General features: G+C 44.4%; 1 protein-coding gene and 1 long non-coding RNA gene across 5 annotated transcripts in view; one reads left to right on the top strand and one right to left on the bottom strand.

Moving 5' to 3' along the window:
* Positions 1–9326, bottom strand: part of LMO4 (LIM domain only 4) — a 15620-nt gene extending 6294 nt beyond the window's left edge. The window contains exons 1-2 of the mRNA XM_081866222.1: positions 8870–9326; positions 5949–6187 (exon numbers count right to left, since the gene is read on the bottom strand). Coding sequence (XP_081722348.1) covers positions 5949–6184 — 236 coding nt within the window. The 5' untranslated portion in view covers positions 6185–6187; positions 8870–9326. The remainder of the gene's footprint in view (positions 1–5948; positions 6188–8869) is intronic.
* A 1008-nt stretch (positions 9327–10334) lies between these two features.
* The window catches only part of LOC309344000, a 288311-nt gene continuing 280672 nt past the window's right edge, over positions 10335–17973 (top strand). For 3 of the 4 annotated variants that reach the window (XR_014157511.1, XR_014157512.1, XR_014157514.1), the window contains exon 1: positions 10335–15070. This is a non-coding gene — a long non-coding RNA (uncharacterized lncRNA). The remainder of the gene's footprint in view (positions 15071–17973) is intronic. The other variant, XR_014157513.1, reaches the window with a different exon arrangement.

Here is a 17973-nt window from a genome sequence, read left to right as displayed (position 1 = left end):
TTTTTTCTCTCTTGTTTGCTTTTCTGCAGTTTCTCACTGCACCCACAGCTATTACAATGATGGACCATCTCATAGTGAAGGAAGAATCTGAACTAGCTGGCAGGCTCCCCCTCCCATGGCTTAAGATTTGGGTGCTTGGGGGGGGGGGGAGGGAGAGTGCAATAGCATCTATAAAATAAATGTACTGGTGTCATAATATTAATTATTTCCATTGCCTTTTTTGCCCAATAGTAAAGTCATACATTCGTGCTTGTGTATCAGTCTGGAGGACGCGTTACTACTGAAAATGCTGTGATCTGAATGTTTGCTGCGTGCCTCCGTATCAAGGAGGGGGGACGAAAATAATTGCTTTGAGTTTTCCAGAATCAGTGCTTGCAGAGGGAGGCTTGTCATGTTCAAACTACTAATTTGCTGTCGCCACTTTATTGAAAATAGCCTGTAAGTTGGTATTAAATGTATCGACTGAACGACAGGGAGAGTAGTAAAACTGCCCCTTAAGATGGCTTTTAATAGGAAGCCTGAGAAACAAATTTTGCAGCAGCATCGATTTGAAGAGTTCAATCAAAACTCCATTTCAAAACTAATTAGTCTGAGATCCGCAACACACTGACACTTTCTTGCGAGTCAGAATGGGTACAAAGGGAAAGCTGAACTAATATACTGCCAAGACCTCCAGCCTAAAAAGGGCTGAACCATCCAGAAAAAAAGTAGATGGATGCTATTCTAGCATCTGCTGGATCAGGAGGACCACTTCAAAGTATTTACAAGGACAACTGATTTCATTGAGAGCATCACTATGTGTATTCTTTCCACCACTCCCCATTATCAGTGGCAACGTTCTAGAAGGAAGTCATTTAAAGAGGCAGCGAGAAAGGCATATTTAGGTCCATCTGCAGAACTGTGACTAAAGTGGCAGCAAAAATTACAACAGAAGCTTTTCTAGAATGGCAAAAGGAAGATCTCATAGCTGTATGAATACTCTCTTCCCATAAGTACACACAGGCACACACCCCTCTTTTAAAGGAGGCAAGACAGAAAAAAAACCCTCTTTCACAGCCTCCTGCGGAAGAGGCGAGGATTTCAAACACACCACACAATTTAAAAATCATTTTTAATCATGCTGCTTTAACTGTGACACATTCTCTTCATAAAGTATGTGTGTATCATACAAACTTTCCTGAGCAATGGTAGTTGTGCATCTAAATTAAATTTTAATAATTGCAAGTTAAAAATGTAATCCCAAAAGCTACTTGTACATCATTTTAAAAACACACACACACACACAGCCAGCCTCGTTCTAAAAGAATTTGAATTTTCGGAAGTCACAGCCAAAACTAACCTAAAGCAGTCTACATAATCTGCAGGGTTAGGCTACTACTGAAGCAAATGTCCAGGACTTTGCCCGTTACTTTTTTTAGATGCTTTTCTTTTCTTTCCTACTAATGAGAATACTCTTATTTTGCGGCACTTTATCAGAAGCTTCAGATAATTTTTGTTTCACCATGGAGGAAGACAATCATTGTTAACTACCCTCATCCTGAAAAGTTGTTTTTATATGGGTTCTGTGAGAGAGTAGAGTTAATTAGCTAATCAGGGAGACTGTCCAGGACAGTATTTAATTTAAAAGGCTGGAGGCTTTAGGTGCTCAATTAAGTAACTATCGGTCTCAGACTGGACTTTAATGGGCTCTTTTCTCTTTAACTCCAGCAATGGGGGAGAGATACCCCAGGTCAGGCTAATTAAAGCCAGGGGACTCTTTAATTGCGATGACAGAAGTGGTTTCAGTTTCCTCTCTTTGGGTCTTGGAGTCCAAAGAGGTTGTTAATATTTCAACATTTGGGCAACACAATCAATCACCAACACTGAGATGTTCCATATATGGATGAAAGGTCCTACATTTTGCAGCATTATGTAATGCCACCTTAAATTAATCCAAACTCTCTTCCTCATTCAAAACCTTTAGAAGCGGACAGAGGTGATGAGATGGGAACAAGAGGATGTGGGGTGAGGAGCTAGCTGAAAATTTCTATTTATTCAACTGGAACACTTTTAAAATAAACTACAGAAAAGTAAGGTGCAGTGTGGGGATTTTTACCATGCTGTGGAAACCAAACAGCTCTGCACCACAAAGAGTTTTGCATTGCTAGTCCCGCAGTTCAATTTCAATTTTCCCCTTGCACCTGAAAGGGGTGGGGAGAGGAGAGAGAGGAGGAGAAGGGAGGGGGGCGACATATCTGTACCCAGAAGCATCCAAACTTCCTAGCTGAAAGAAAAGCACATCCAAAGCTACTGATCCAGAAGCAATTGGTTTTCCATCAGATTTCCTATGCCGGATCCAAATTCTGTGCCAGCTGTATCAGATGTAACAAAGGCTACGCAAAAAAATTATGCCTACAGCCAAGTCCATTAAAGGTACTTCAGCATAACTACAGCCCAAGCACCTTAAAAGCACCAGAAGCTATTGATACTTAAGGGGGAGGAAGGCGGCTGTGCAAGTGCTGCATTAGAGGGAGAGGGAGAGAGAAGGGGGGAAGAGAGAGGAAAAAATATCAGCCAAATTACGCTTGGTTAATTCAGAGTAACAGATCTGCCCCCAAGTGAATTGGAGGCCTTGAATTAATTCTGTTATGACAAATCAAGATAAACGTTCCCCCTAAATTGCATGCGATTTAATTAATTTTTGAGATCCTGGATTTTTTTTCCAAGCTAATAGTTCACATGCTCCTGTGCTGTCATTGTGCTTGAGTGGGCAGACTTCAAAGTGATATTAAATAACCAACTATTAGATTTACCTAGCACGTCCTATTGGAAAAATGCCATTTAATTACCTAGCCTGTTCAATTAAAGGGACAGCATTCCCTGAATATAGCAGCTTGCTGTTGATTACCAGAAAAATGAACTCGTTGCTTGGCTGCTCCCTCCCTTTCCTCCCCTCCTCAAATGGCTCATACTGTGGACAGACAGCCCACGTGAATGGCAATGAGCAGCAAGGAGAACAGAGAACATCTTTTGCCTGTTGGAATGGGAATCAGGTGCTTGCCGCCCGGCATGTCAAGCACAGTGCCACGAACACTTTTTTTGGGGGGGGGGGCGACCATGCTCTCATGATCTAGGCAAGGCTATATGCTCCTCACCTGCTCCCCAACCCAAAAATATATTTCCACTGCCACCTCAGTAGCAAACACCAGGTGGGATATAAGAGATTCTAATCATATTAAATAGACATTTGTACAGAAAAAGTTCTCAAGCAGCACTAGCCCTTTAAGAAAAGCCTAGTTTGTTTCTCCCTCCCCACCACCTCTTTCAACCACCCCCCAGCCTATTCTCTCTTGCTCTCTCCAAGGCCAATTTTGTTAATTAAATGTTTTGTTTGCGACACAGCTCTCATTCATTTTGGACACGTCATTCCAGGCAGATCTAAGCCAGGGACGAGATCTCATTAGATAAAACCTATCAGAACTAAGAGAAAATGGAGGAGACACTAATTAAAGCTCTTAATTGTGCAGATTCACTGCCACGCTGCTGCTTTATCTAGAATCTCATAGCTGGGAGGGCTGCCCATCACCCTTCTCCCTTCCAAATAAATTCTTCCTTTGCTTAGGGTACTATGGTTGTGAGTTAAGGGGTCAGAGAAGAGTCAATGTATTGCCATCCTTTTACTTACATGAACACCCCACAGCCCTCTGCTGCCAATAAAATCTGTGGCAATCCTTAGATAAGGTAAGGCTGGTTTGGTAAAGCCACTACCCAGATTTAGTTGTAGAGGCCCATAGTGGTGGTTTTTTTTATAAAAAAAAACAGTTGTCTTGTCCTATCAAGAGACTTCAATCAGTCAGTCCCTATCACCTCAGAGGCTGAATGATCAATTTGTCTCTAAGCTTTACGACAAACATCTCATTGAAAGTCCCATCAACTTTGAAATTTCTGCAAGCAGTCAAAAGAACAAAATCATGACTTTTTTCTATATATTTTCCTACATGATCCTCAATAAAAACCACACACACTGAAGAGCACTTGTAAAATGGTAGCATCTTGTTTGTTAGTAGATTAGGACATGTAGCTACTTATGTCTGAGTCATCAGGGTCACAGATGAAAATGCTGGAACTTTATGTACTTGGGTCAGTAGACCTTTATCCTATGGAACAAATAAGCTTCCAGAAGTGCACACTCTAGTGAAGAGTCAGTCTGATGGAACAAAATCAGTTCAAATTTACCATCTGATAAAGCACCCTATTTATAATAGCCTATATTAAAACTGTAATAAGTTTTGGCCACACAAAAACCTGAGGCAGAGATTCCAATAAGCTGGCCTGAACTTGCCTTAGGCGTACAGTAGACAACTTCTCTTTTTAATTAGTAGTGATCAGAAGAGGTTTGTTTGACGGTTTTAGTAGAGAGAGACGAAATCTGTACTGTTCATTGAATCTGAACAGTAGTGTCAATTTTTCCACTTCAAACAAACCTCTTTTTCTAACCGTTCTGCTCTATTTAATTAGAATTCTGTCTCGCTTATGCAGTTGCTTCGGACAGGGATCAAGAACGCATCGCTGTAAGCCTGCACACACTGATTTTCAAGCATTTACTTTAAAAATCCACACACTTAGCAAAATGAATACTGCAATCCCTTAAAACCTTTCTATTGCCATTTTGTTTTCTGTATTGTATTTAGCTGATTGAAGGTGCTAGCATAAAGAGCCATTATCAGAACAAGGGTCTCCTTATTGGTGTCACCGATTCAAAATGCTGTTGCTTTCAGAATCAGAACAAAGTAATATTTAGTATGCAACTTACAGAGTTGTTACATAGTTAAATGTACAAATTCCAGAAGAAATCGGCTCAAAATATTTATAACTAAGTATTTGAAAATAGGCACAAAGAGATGATTTTAACCACTAAAGCTTGCTCACTCCTTCCAAGAACTGGGATACTTTTTCAAATCTATTCTAAGTATGAAAATCAAGACTATCTAGAAAAAAACTCCATATGCCTTTACCTCACATTTTTTATATGCCAAAGAAGGTGGGAGGGGGCTGTTTAATTACTGGCTGCTGAACTAGAACACCTCCTCAAAGCATTCATGTGCATCAGTCTATCAAGTCATTTACTCAAATTAAATGTGTAATCCTTCAAAATGCCTCCTTTCAAAATGAGTTTAAAGGAGCTTGAGTTCACCTGAAAAGATTGAATGGGCACCTGGACCTCTTAAATTCTTTCTATTAATTGCTCTAAAACTAGTGGGGGTGGGGAGAAGAAACAAACACATTTTTGTTATGCAAAGTGGAGGAGATGCAGAATACTGGATGCAATAAGAAATATTTTAAACATTGATCAAACTATACACATGTTCACATTTATACTGAAAGATATGCTCCACAGCAATAGGAAAGCACGTATTACCACTGTGTTGGGTGTGCAGAGTTTGGCACAGGAGACGGTCACAGTCCCTCCAACAATTAATCAACTCTTTCACAATGAATACAGAGAATGAGTCATTCCATTTTCATTTAAAGATGCTTATGCAAATAAAAATATAATAAATCAGATACTGAAAGGGTAGCTCTCTCACTGTTTTAGCCATTTCCCGCCACTGTTCTAGCAAACTCTATGCTCGCTCTCACCCCTTTAGGTTCCAAACAAGCGTCCTTCTGCCCCACTACCATAGTAGCTTTGGGCAGCCAACTGTTTTAAACCAGGACTTCTCTCTTAAAAGTTTAGGATCACTTTAGGAGTTTTATTCTACCACACCTCTCCTTGAGCCATCTACCAAAGTTTTCTACTGTAATCCAGGAAAAGGATTGTTTCATTAAATCAGGCTTCTAGTTTTGAACTACCCCTTGCAACCAGAGGTATTTCGGACCTGCAGTTCCTTCTGCTTCATAGGAAAAGTATGGAGTCATGTATTCAAGAAACCAGCAAACCAGCCTAACTTCCCCTGTGTCTCTCTCACCTGATGTAGTCGTTTCTGCACAGGATCATGCCGCTCTTAGTGTAGCAGGACGTACCAATTTCTCCCAGCTGGGCTTGGCAGCAGGAGCACTTCAGGCACCGGCTGTGCCAATAGCTATCCATGGCATAGAGCAAGAAGCGATCAGCAATCTTCCCCCCGCAGCCTGCACATCTTTTCCATGAGAGGGAGCCACTGGTGACCGGGGGAGGCTGCGAGCTGCTGCCTGGGTTCACCATGGTCTGGATAAGGGAATAAGAAATAAAGAAAAATGAGACGAAGGGGTTGATTCTCAGACTAAGAGCTCTTGCAACCTGCCCCTCCCAGCCCAAGAAAGATGGGGAATAGCAGCAACTTGTTTACTTTTCAGAGCCTTTGTTCTGGGTTAATTAGCTGCCTCCCCTTCCAAGTTGGCTGGTGGTGCTCAATGACAGTTTTAGCTTGCAATACTGTTGTCAAACTTAGAGTGACCCCCGCTTTGTTTGCTGCCAGGAAAGTACACACACCTGGAGTCTCACAGTCTACATGGCCCTCCCAGATATAAATTGCTGGGCCCCACAGTCCTAAAATGAGAATGGCATAAAAAAACAGCCAGAGTGAGGCCACAATCCCTGACCACAACTCTTGGGGAGTGCAGCTGTAGCTCACCAGCTGGGAATGATTCTGGGGATTGTTTGGTTCTATTTTACAGGAGAGGCAAGTATAAGCTCCGGAGAAAACTGTGAGAAAGTTGTGAAACTAGTTTTTCAAGGTCTCCCTTTTCATGCTATTGTTATCTGCAAGGGCTCAGCCAGGATCGTCCCTATTTATTTATTTATTTATTTATTTCTTCAAAAGATCAAATGAAAGTGGGGTCCTCCTCCCAAAGGACGCTTTACTGGATAATAATAGATCACTTAACTTTCAGAAGCCTGTTAACTTCCTATACAAACACATCTACTTTTGTCTCACTAATCTGCCCTTGATCAGCAATTTAAATGCTAAGCGCTTTGTTGCCCTTAAAAAAAAAAAAAAGTTTTGCGTAAAAGCAGAGAGGCAGAACAATCAAGCATGCCCCACTCAGGAAACAGCTAGCATGGCTGGCTGTAAAAGTGCTGCTTGGGGAGGGGTGGAGGTGGAAATAGACACACATGCAAGCCCACAAGTGTGTTTCTCACTTTCTAATAAATGCTTTGTACAAGCAGGGCAACAGGGAGATTAATAATGGAACCAATTCATAAAGCTTACTCCAAAATGATTAATTTGCTCTGCCTCAAATCCAGTAGTCGAACAGGCTACTGTTCAGTCATTTGCACTATAAAAAGATCAAGTTATTTACTGCCAATTAAGCAGTGTGTTTTCCCTTTGTCCTTTGTAAGCTGTCCATGCTCAAGCTAAAGCATCTGGCTGTTTGCTAAGACATATACCTCTGAAGCGAAAGAGTGAAGAGGAGAGGGCAAACTTTTCCTGCCACTTAGTTGCCCAACTAAGTTACAACAGAAGCTTCAGGGTCCTTAAAATAGGCCACTTAAAAAAAATTAAAAGGACCAAACAAAACAGGATTTCCTTCAAAATAACTCCTGATCATATGTTCAGTTGACCACACAATAAACCAGACTGCGAACTGCACCAATTAAGACTGTAACTAAAAACCCAGAGACTTGGGAAAGAGAACCACTCTAAAAGCCATTAGCATTGCATTTCTCTGAATGCATCATATACCTTTATGTAAATTGATTTCTGATGCATTTAACTCATGGAATGGCCTTTTGTTACCATTTCCAGCAATATGAATCTGCATTTCTTACTTCTGATTAAAAGCAAAAAGGATTCCTAAAGTATGCTAAACCTACTTCCCATCTTTCCAAGACCAAAAACACCCCACACAAGCCCCACTGCCTTGCTCCCACCCACCCTGTCTTTGTTGAAAGGTAAATATTATATATAAAAGGAAACGCTACACTGACAGAAGCATCCAGTAACCCCATTAAGCTAAAGCTCTTAAGGACAAGCAATACCTTAATGCTGATTAAATCTAAAAGAGATGAATCAAGAGGACTGACCAGAAAGTGACTCCCTTGATAACTAAGGACGGGCCCTCATCAAGTTTCATTTGGAGTTGGGGGGGCAGAGAAAGAGAAGGAAAGCTTTTAACTTAAATAGGCTTACTCTGGTAATTACACAGCCAAGCAATTTAGGTCCTGGAACAGAGGCAATGAAACAGAAAGGAGAGCTGGCAGCTAGAGGCAAAACACACACCCCCTCCCTCCTTTTAACAACGTCTCTGGTGATTTTAATGGAGACCAAGGGAGGGACAAGCGTAGAGCTTGCAATTTGTAGTACCAAAAAAAAATAAAAAATGGATGCTTAATTCACGGCTTGGTTTTAATTAGGTTGATTCATCAGATTTCCCCTGAACAAAAAGGAGGAGAAAAGGAGGGGGGGGGGGAGAGAGAGAAAGAGAAAGGAGAGTGAGAGAAGAGAGCAAATACCTCACTTAAGATTATTCTTTCTCCCTTTCCTCCTCCTCCTCCTCCAAACCTGCCACTGTTTCAAAATAAGTGGTTGTTTTTTTACTACAAAGAAAGTGGGCGACCGTTCCTCCCACCTCCTCCGCGACTCCCAGGCAGAACCGGGCGGGGTGGGGGGTGGAGAGAGAAGCAGCGCGGGGCAAAGCAGGCAGCCTTTTGTACCGCTACGCCGGGCTGCGGGCGGCCCCGCCGCCGCTTGGCTCCGGGGAGGTGCAGCCAGTTTCCCCCCCCCCGCCCCCAATCTGATTCCAGGCGATGGCGGGGGTGGCCGTGTTTACTTCCCACTCCGGACCGCAACGAAGTGGAGGGCGGGGGGAGGAAAGGAGAAACAGCTACAATCACCCAAAAGAATGAAAAAAACAACGCACCACCAAGCAGCTCTCTCTTTCTCCACTCCCGCGCCCACGATCTTACCTGTTTCCCCTCTATGGTGCAAGAGGCCGTGGACAACGTGGCTGTAGCTTCGGGAGAGCTCTCGCAGGGGGAGACCGGCGGGTTGGTGCTGGTGGGCTGGCCCGGCTCGATCCCGATTGACGGCGGAGCAATTCGGAGCAAACCCAGCGCGCTCGCCGGGCTACGCGGAGCAGCAACCCTCCGTCCGGGTCAGGGAACTGCAAGCAGCCCCGGGCTGGGAGGAAGGAGGTGGTGGTGTTGGAAATGTCCGGGAAGCGTTTGCTCCAGCCCTCCTTTCCTTTCCTTCCTTCCTTGCTGCTGCTGCTGCTTCGTCCTACTCTCGCTGCTTCCCCTCGAGGGGAGATGCAGAGCTGGGTTGTTGCTGCTGCTGCTGCTGCTGCAAAAGGCGAGCACGGGCGGCGGCGCCGACGCCGCTCTCGCTGCTGCTGCAATAGCTGGGTTAAGTTTTGGCAGATGTGGCCGCACTTCCGAGCTGGCTCGCGCTTCCCCCCCACCCCTTTCCCGCCGCCACCTCCCTGTCGCGGGGCTCGGGCGGCTTCCAAAGCCTCTCGCCGCCAACGGCCAACGCAGGGGGAAAGTCCCGAGAGTGGGGCAGCGAAGGAGCCGGAGCGCGCGGCTGTTGCTGTTAAGGCGACGACGGCGGAGGCGGCGGCGGCTTCTTCTTCTCCTTCCTCTTCTCACGACCCTCCGCGGCTCCCCGGGCGGCGCTGCCTCGTCTCCGGACGCGCGCAGAGGAGGCCTCCGTCTCCCCGCTGGCGCCTTCCTCGCTGCCTCTCTCCGCCGCTCTTGCCCATGTGTTACTGACAGAGCAGAACCCCAACTACTCCGCGGCTCGGCCCCTCGCGTCACAGCCGCGCCGACCAATCCGCTCGCGGCTTGTTGAGGCGGAATAATAAAACCTGCCAATCGCGAGCGGGAGGACAAAGGAACGGGGCTGGGGGGGGGGAGGGAGGAGGAGGGAACCGAGTCAGGTGGGGAGCCGAGCGGGGCGGCAGAAGCTCGAGCGAGCGAGGAGGGGGCAGGACGTCGTTGTCGTCGTCCGCTTCACTCAGCTCCTCGTCCGGCAGACCGTCTCCTCCTCGGCCGCCGTGCTTACCAGTCCTTCCTGTCATTAAAGGCCCCAGTCCTTCTGCGCGCCCTTCCTCGGGACCAGAAGAAGCACTTATTAACACGCGCTTAAAACTCGAACGCAACCCCCCCCCAGCACAAACTATGCGTAGGGTCGCAGGCCGCGAGCGCCGAAACTTAAAATCACCTGAGGGAGCCGAGCCAGGAGGGTGGGGGGAAGACGTGATAGGATGAGGTTAGGTTGTGCTGTCGCCTCCTGCGCGCGCCTTTGGGAGCGGAGTCCGTTAAATTCCGTTGGGAGTTTAAACTTCTGGGCAGAACGCGCAGGGGCGTCAAGGCAACGGGGGGTCGCGAGAACAAAATTTTCTCCTTTTCTCGCCCAAAAGTAACAGGCGAAATCCCCTCATTAGGGCTTCTCCTTTGCTGGGAACAACCCCCGACGAAACTTTGAAATATTAAGAGTGGCGATATGCTCACTTTTTATCAGGGCGCTCGCTTGTCAAGTGTCCACCACCTTCATGCAGAGTGTTGCTTTGCAGGTTTCAAAAAGCTCATTCATTTGCAAATACCCCGCACCCCACCCCACCCTGCGAGTAGATCATCTTTATTCTGGCAAAATACAGAACATTTTGTGGTTTTATATTCTGATTTTGTTCCGTGGACCGCCCTGAGACCTCCGGGTATAGGGTGGTATATAAATTCAATCAGTCAGGATGGGGTGGTTGGTAGACGATATTCTTTAATAATTAAAAGAAATCTGGTCCTGAAGTGACTTCCAAGCAATCCATTACAATCTGTTGCAGCCTAACAGGATGGCCCTAACTTGGCAGAGAGAGAAATACCTGAAATACAGAACAAAACCCTTATCGAAAAGATCCACAAATAATACTGTACTGAAAAGCATTGAAAGTACTCAATTAATTGAGGTTCTGCACTCCTCACCCCCCAGCAGATGCCTGTCCCCAGCGAAAGCTTGCTGCTTTTTAATGTCTTCTTTTGGGGGGCTGTGGTATATTTTTACCCATGATTTTTTTAAGAAGCTCAAGAACTTTGGTGGGCAATCTTCAGAATAAAAGCTCTGTCTCCCCCTAACAAAAATCTCAGCTTTGCCCATGATACAGGATGTAGCTTTTTACATGGAAATACAGGACAATCCTGTATTATACAGGACAGGTGGCAACCCTGCCGTATTTACTCAGGTCTAATGAGCCATTGAATCTAATGTGCACTTCAATTTTCAGAACCTTGAAACCCAAAAAAGTATTTGCTGGCAAATGTAAATGTGACATCAAATCTAATGTGCACCTTAATTTTCTCGGCGTAATTTGGCCAGAAAAGGTGAGCATTAGATTCAAGTAAATACGGTGTTTGCATTTATTTGACCAGAGCTTCCCTGGAGCAAAGCAAACCGGTGAACCCCAGTCCAAATTCAGTGGGCTGCTCTATGCTGGCTCCTTTGGTCTGAATAGTTCAGCAACTGCTGCTCCCCTTCACTTACTGGAGATGTTACTGGGTCTAAACAAATGTGTGTTGTGCTGCACTGCACTAGATAGATGGGTAGCATTCAGTAAAACTGAGGACGACTATAATGCCTCCAAAGCATCACTTTTACCACCTTTTGCCCTGCTGGCCTTCCCCAATCTTTCCTCTTTGTGGCACCACATACGAGGCTTCAAATGGAGGGGTTTGGAGCAGGGACGTTGGCTCAACAGGTTTTGCAAGTTGGACAGGACTGTGACTTTCCCCAGTGCTAAGCTCTAAGGCAGATCCAAAGAGGATTAGTGCCGATAGCCAACATTAAACGCCGCTGTAACTATTTTCCATAACTCCTTTTCTGATACTACTCCTTCCACCTTCCTGCTGAGTGCTGAAGCAGAGAACTTGACTCTGCAGTGGGAAGTTCAGTTTTGAAAAGGGCTTTTACTTTCCTTTATGTCCTCTAGATGTTTACTTAGAAGTGAGTTTGAGATTTGCTGCTCCCAAGCAAGTGGGCATCGGTTCACAGCCTTGGTATCTGTGCTTGTACGAGAGCTGTATAAACGAAACTCTTCTCTTGCCCTACAAAAAAGAGAGGAAAAATAGACTCTCCTTTTCAGTGTCTCTTTTCCTGCATTTAGCTTGCAGGCAAGCCTCTCTCCTTTCATGTTTATCTTCCTAAACTGGACTGTAGTCATTCTGATAAAATTATAGTGCCACCTATGTATTCTTTACAGTGCCTGTGATAGCGTTGGTTTTAAACAGCTCTTAAAACAGATTTTATATACATTCTACTTTATGAGGGCCATATCAGCACCTCCTACAATTCTGAAAATCACAGCCAGTTTAGGGTTCTTCACATGTGCCTTTTTGTGAGACATGCTATGCTTCTCAGCATGGGCATGTAGAAAGCGCTACCTACCAAAGGGAAAATTGACTGTCTTAATTCTTGGGCAGAAACATTTCCTAGTCTTTCAGATAAACCTAGAAAAATGACTGCCCACATACTTCATGACAGCTATTTATGACATAAGAGAAACAACTTTTGAAATGCTTTCATGTCTGCTTACCTAGATGCAGTTCTTATCATAGGCAGTCAGGTAAATGGATATTTGCCAGTTTTCCTTGACTGAGAAGCCAAGAGCCTTGTGCATGCAAAGATTTAGCTCCATCACCAAACTACCAAACTTATATTAACTCTGAATGTTCATCTCTCTCCACCCGCGTTGTTGGAGTTTGGTTAATTTGTATTTAGAGCGGCTTCTCTAAGCCACTTTATTGATAATGAACAAGTATAACTCTTCCTGTTGAAGGAGAGAGTGAAGAGGGTACAGATCATCAAGGCAGCAATCCTCAAACCACTTACTCCAGGGCACACTGGCTGAGGTCAATGGAATGGGACTCCTCCAAAGTGCAGCTGGAGGTATTAGCACTGATTATGTTGATATTGAAGGAATATAGGGTCAGGCCTCCTAGGCTGTTTTTTTCCTCAGAAATTTCAGAGAGCACTTTAGACTCAGTCCTATGCTCACACACTTAACACTTTGCCAGCTCTTCATGTGGTATACTACTTAGGACAAAATTTGATCCTTTGATTGGAAAAGTAAAAAAGAAAAAGTTAGCCGTGTCCCTCTCATCAAAGCAGTGGCCATTGATTCTTAAGTACTCCTTGTTGAAATCAATGGGGAGTTCAAGCTTAAAAATTAATGCTACTGTAACTCAGTGTTATTAATACCCCATAAAATTTTAAAAGAGGAATATGTTTTACGTCTGGCTGGCAGTTAACAGCGCATTGTGCCATTTAAAAAGGCAATACCATCGTTCTTTAAAACAAACAACTGAGCCGACTTGAAGAGAGCGAGGACCCAGTTAAAGGAATTAAATATCCAGTTGTGTAAAATTCTAATAGAAAAATGAAATATTAATTCCATGCAAAGGACAGTTGTTGAAGCCCATACTTAACCAAAGCCAGAAGCAAACAGCCCCTGAAGAAGAAATATTGGTAAGGGGGATGTAGGTATATTCAGTGCAATGTTTCTATATCACAGGCAACAGGATCCTATAGCTAATAATCTGCTCAGAGTGACATATCATAAATGCAATAAAATGCATAAACCTGGGAGAGCAATTTGAGAAGTTTCTTAGACGGTTCAGCTCATAGCCTGTGGGCCAAATTACAGGGAATGGTGATAGATCATAGGGAGCTGCCTTAGAAAGAGTCAAACTATTGGTTCATCTAGATCAGTGTAGTCTACTCTGACTGGTAGCAGCTCTACAGGGTTTCAGACCTACTTGGAAATGCTGGGGACTGAAGCTGGGACTTTGTGAATGCAAGAGAGATGCCCAAGCACTTAGCTACTATCCTTTCCAAAGGATCTTCCTATGCTTTAAATACTAATCTACCTCACCCGTGTGCAAAGCAGAGATGGAGGAGAAATTGAGGGCATAACACGAGGTGTTTAACCTGTCTCTCCTGCACACATACCCCATGCTTAGGGTTGCCAAATTTTTAATTGGTTCCTTGCCCCTTTAACATCAGTTTTAGCTATAGCATTTAGCAGATGCCATGAAAAACATCACCCAGCTTATTTCAGTGTATCAAACCTCTATTAAAAGGACAGGACAGGCTGGTTTTGTGTCTTATCTTTCCTTGGTTAGTTGGCAACCCTGTCCCAACACTTACTTACCTGTTGTATTGGAGCTAGGGTGACCAGATGCAAAAGTTGATGAGGCTCTGGCACCTTTAATATTTGTGTAGAATACAGAATTTGCAGGTACAGCTAATGAAATTATCTCTATGGCACAACCCCTCAAGGTATAGGAGCCCTTTCCTCTTTTGCATCTGGCCACCTTGAGGAGCCCAGCTAGGAGAAAATTTACCTTGGAGGAGCTAGTTTGCAGGACAGACAGGCAGGATGAGGGCTGGTGCCCAAATACCCTTTAAATCCCACCCCCCACTTTGGACACAGTTGGGGCAGACCAGCATTTAAAGACCTGGGGTTGCTGCCATCACATACATTTATAAAGTTTTACATTTTGTACTGTGTTTGCATTTTATATTGTTTTTTTATATTCCGTTTTGATTGTAAGCTACTTTGGGTGGGCATTTGCTCAGAAAATCAGCCTTAAATTATTTTCAGTAAAGTAAATGTTTTCCCTTTACATAAACACACTGGGAATATTTATGCGAGGACAGTATACAAATATTATTATTATACAATGCTTCCAGTTCCAGATCACTGCCGAAGAGAGAGAAAGTTTTAAAAAGTAGCTTCGCAGGCTGGAGGACAAGATGGCAACTTCCCATTCCATGTACTAACTGGTAGGGCAGCATTCTCCCTCATACCAAAGGGAATTAGCATAGCTTGGGGAGGCGTACAGGAATGGCTTTGTGGCACACAAACCTTCAGTGTCACTCCCTTCCTCCTGCCCACTCCATTGTTTGCCACCTGAGGAAGCTGCCACACTCTGCCCAATGGTAGGTAATTATTTATTTTAGGAAGGGTTTGGTGCTCCCACATTATATTATTTAGTAAGGTAATCTACATATCACTTCACACTTCAAAGAAGCCTCTAAGCCATTTTGAACACTGTAAAACTATCACCAACCAAACAGTAGAAGAAGTGGGTGATGGCACCTACCTGACCTCCTGACAGGTGAGTCTCTGCTTCTTATTGGGGAGGGAGGGGAGATAGCACTTTGCACCATCCCTTCCTCCTCACGACTTCCAAGATATCAGGTAAGCACCTCTGCCTCCTCTAAAGTTCCCCACTCACCCCTCCTTATTAAAAAAAATATATTTTTTCTTGAACTTTTTCCACACAGCTTTTCCAAATGTTAACATAACCTTGGGTTGTCCTATTGCTCTAGCAAAGGGATGCGGGTGGTGCTGTGGTCTAAACCACTGAGCCTCTTGGGCTTGCCAATCGGGAGGTCGGCAGTTCGAATCCACATTGCTCTGTCCCAGCTTCTGCCCACCTAGCAGTTCGAAACCACACCAGCGCAATTAGATAAATAGGTACCGCAGTAGCAGGAAGGTAAATGTGCACTCTGGTTTCCACCATGGTGTCCCATTGCACCAGAAGTGGTTTAGTCATGCTGGCCACATGACCTGGAAACACTGGCTCCCTCGGCCTGAAACAAAATGAGCGCCGCAACCCCATAGTCGCCTTTGACTGGACTTAGCTGTCCAGGGGTCCTTTAGCTTTACCTTTAGTACATGTATAAAATATATCCAGCTCCACTAAACTCTCTGTAGAGCCAAGTGATGACCTGACATGCAGAACTGCAGCTCCCACTTCTAGTTTAGCTCTCAGTGTTCGAACGAGGATGGGGAGTGTCCAAGATCCTTTTTGCCTGTGGTCTTAACTTGGCCAGGAAAAAACACCTGAGGGAGGTACCTTGTAAGCAGCATCTGTGGAATGAGGGGCTGTGCTGAGGGTCCAATGGGAAGCCCCCGTGGCTCTTAACTGAGCCCCTGGCCTATGCTTAATATAGAAAAAACAAGGTCTTGCTTTGACAGGCAAGAAGTACTTTCACATGCCAATAAATCAAAGCAACACGGTGCTGCTTTTCTCTGAGCCACTTTTGTGACAATTGAAAACAGTTGGCCCTTTGCTCAAGACAGGGAAATTGCATTATCTGCATGCAAGTGATCACAGCAGAGTTTTGGTTTGGTTTCTATTGTTGGGGGGGGGGGTGGAGCAATGCACACGGCCAAGCCCGCAATTGCCCTGGCATGATCAAAGAACAACTGTTTTCCCATGTCCTACAATTGACCAAAACAGCCCCACTGACAAGAGTAAAGGGACACGTGAAAGTAATCAGTGATCACAGTGTATTGGCAAGTACCTAAGGCAGTAAAGTACTCTGAAACTTGCAAAGTTAATGTGTTAACATATGTTAGCAGGAAGATTTTAGCCAGAGATACCTCTTTACAGATGATGATGATGCAAAGACTAACATTATCCCTTTTGAAAATGCGAGAAAATGAATGATTATATTTCAGTCTAATAAATATATATAGATACAGTATATAGGTGTACTTGAACCACAGCGCCACCTTTGGGTGTCCTTTATTTCTGCAATTGTGGCCTCAGCAGGACCAAAAGAGTAGCTCAATGCAATATATCTGTAAATTGCAATTCCACCTACAGCTATATATGGGATTTGGGGAAGCAATGATTAAAAGCAGGGCTGGCCCAAGACATTTTGCTGCCCGAGGCAAAGGACAAGATGGCACCTCCCTCATTGCAACTGGACTGGCAGCTAAAATTCACTCCAACACTGGCATTAGCATTGTCCTCAGCTATTATTGGGGGTAGCAGGTTAATTTGGAGGCCAAAAGGCTGTGTCCACCAATACCTTGTTGCCACTTGTCCCTCAATATCTACCACCTGAAGTCTCCTCCTCACTATGCCTAACAGTAGGGACGGCACTCTTTCAAAGACAGACGTACAGTGGTACCTCGGGTTAAGAACTTAATTCATTCCGGAGGTCCGTTCTTAACCTGAAACTGTTCTTAACCTGAGGTATCACTTTAGCTAATGGGGCCTCCCGCTGCCACCGCGCAATTTCTATTCTCATCCTGAAGCAAAGTTCTTAACCCAAGGTACTATTTCTGGGTTAGTGGAGTCTGTAACCTGAAGCGTATGTAACCCGAGGTACCACTGTATGCTACTTTTTGCAAGTGGTTTGGCCACAGGAAGAAAAGTGACAAACCTATTACTATTTTAGAAGTTCAGTGCTGCTTACAACCTACAATGTTGAATAGCTATCTTTAATTACATTCTAATAGAAAGACCTCTCAGGTAAGCTTAGGTTATCTGTGTTATTAAAAATCGCTGTTGGCGTTGCACATCATTTATATGATTATTCAGAAATCTGTTATCTATAGATAGGAAAGCAGCCTTAGGATATATTTACATTTTTTAAAACAACAACAATATCCCTTCCAAAATATTTTGAGAGCTACAAACTTCTCTATGTCCAGACAGGGACACTGACTTAAGCATCTCTCCCCTCCCCCTCCCCCCATCCATAGGAAAATCTAGAAAAGGAGCATTATCCAGTCCAAGTTAGGAGTCTTAAGTTCTTATTGGGAGAGATTTGGAGTATGCTCAGCTCTCTCACTAAAATCAATGAGACTTAACAGTGCTGAATGCTGGCTGGCTTATCCTGGCCAAATGGCTAATTTCTGATATACAGTGTGATACTGTGCATATCTACTCAGAAGTAAGCCCTATTAAATTCACTGGGACTTACTCTTATGCCAGCATGCACAGACTCTGATTTCTTTCACCATTTAGTTCAATATAGTGCAGTTCAGGTTGCAACTGCAAGCATAATTACACAGGAGTGGCGCTGTGGGTTAAACCACAGAGCCTAAGACTTGCCCATCAGAAGGTCGGCGGTTCAAATCTCCACGACGGGGTGAGCTCCTGTTGCTCGGTCCCTGCTCCTGCCAACATAGCAGTTCGAAAGCATGTCAAAGTGCAAGTAGATAAATAGGTACCGCTCCGGCGGGAAGGTAAACGGCATTTCTGTGCGTTGCTCTGGT

Source organism: Podarcis erhardii (assembly GCF_964252035.2).
Source record: "Podarcis erhardii genome assembly, chromosome: 6".
Taxonomy (NCBI): domain Eukaryota; kingdom Metazoa; phylum Chordata; class Lepidosauria; order Squamata; family Lacertidae; genus Podarcis; species Podarcis erhardii.
This window is presented reverse-complemented; position numbering and strand designations above follow the sequence as displayed.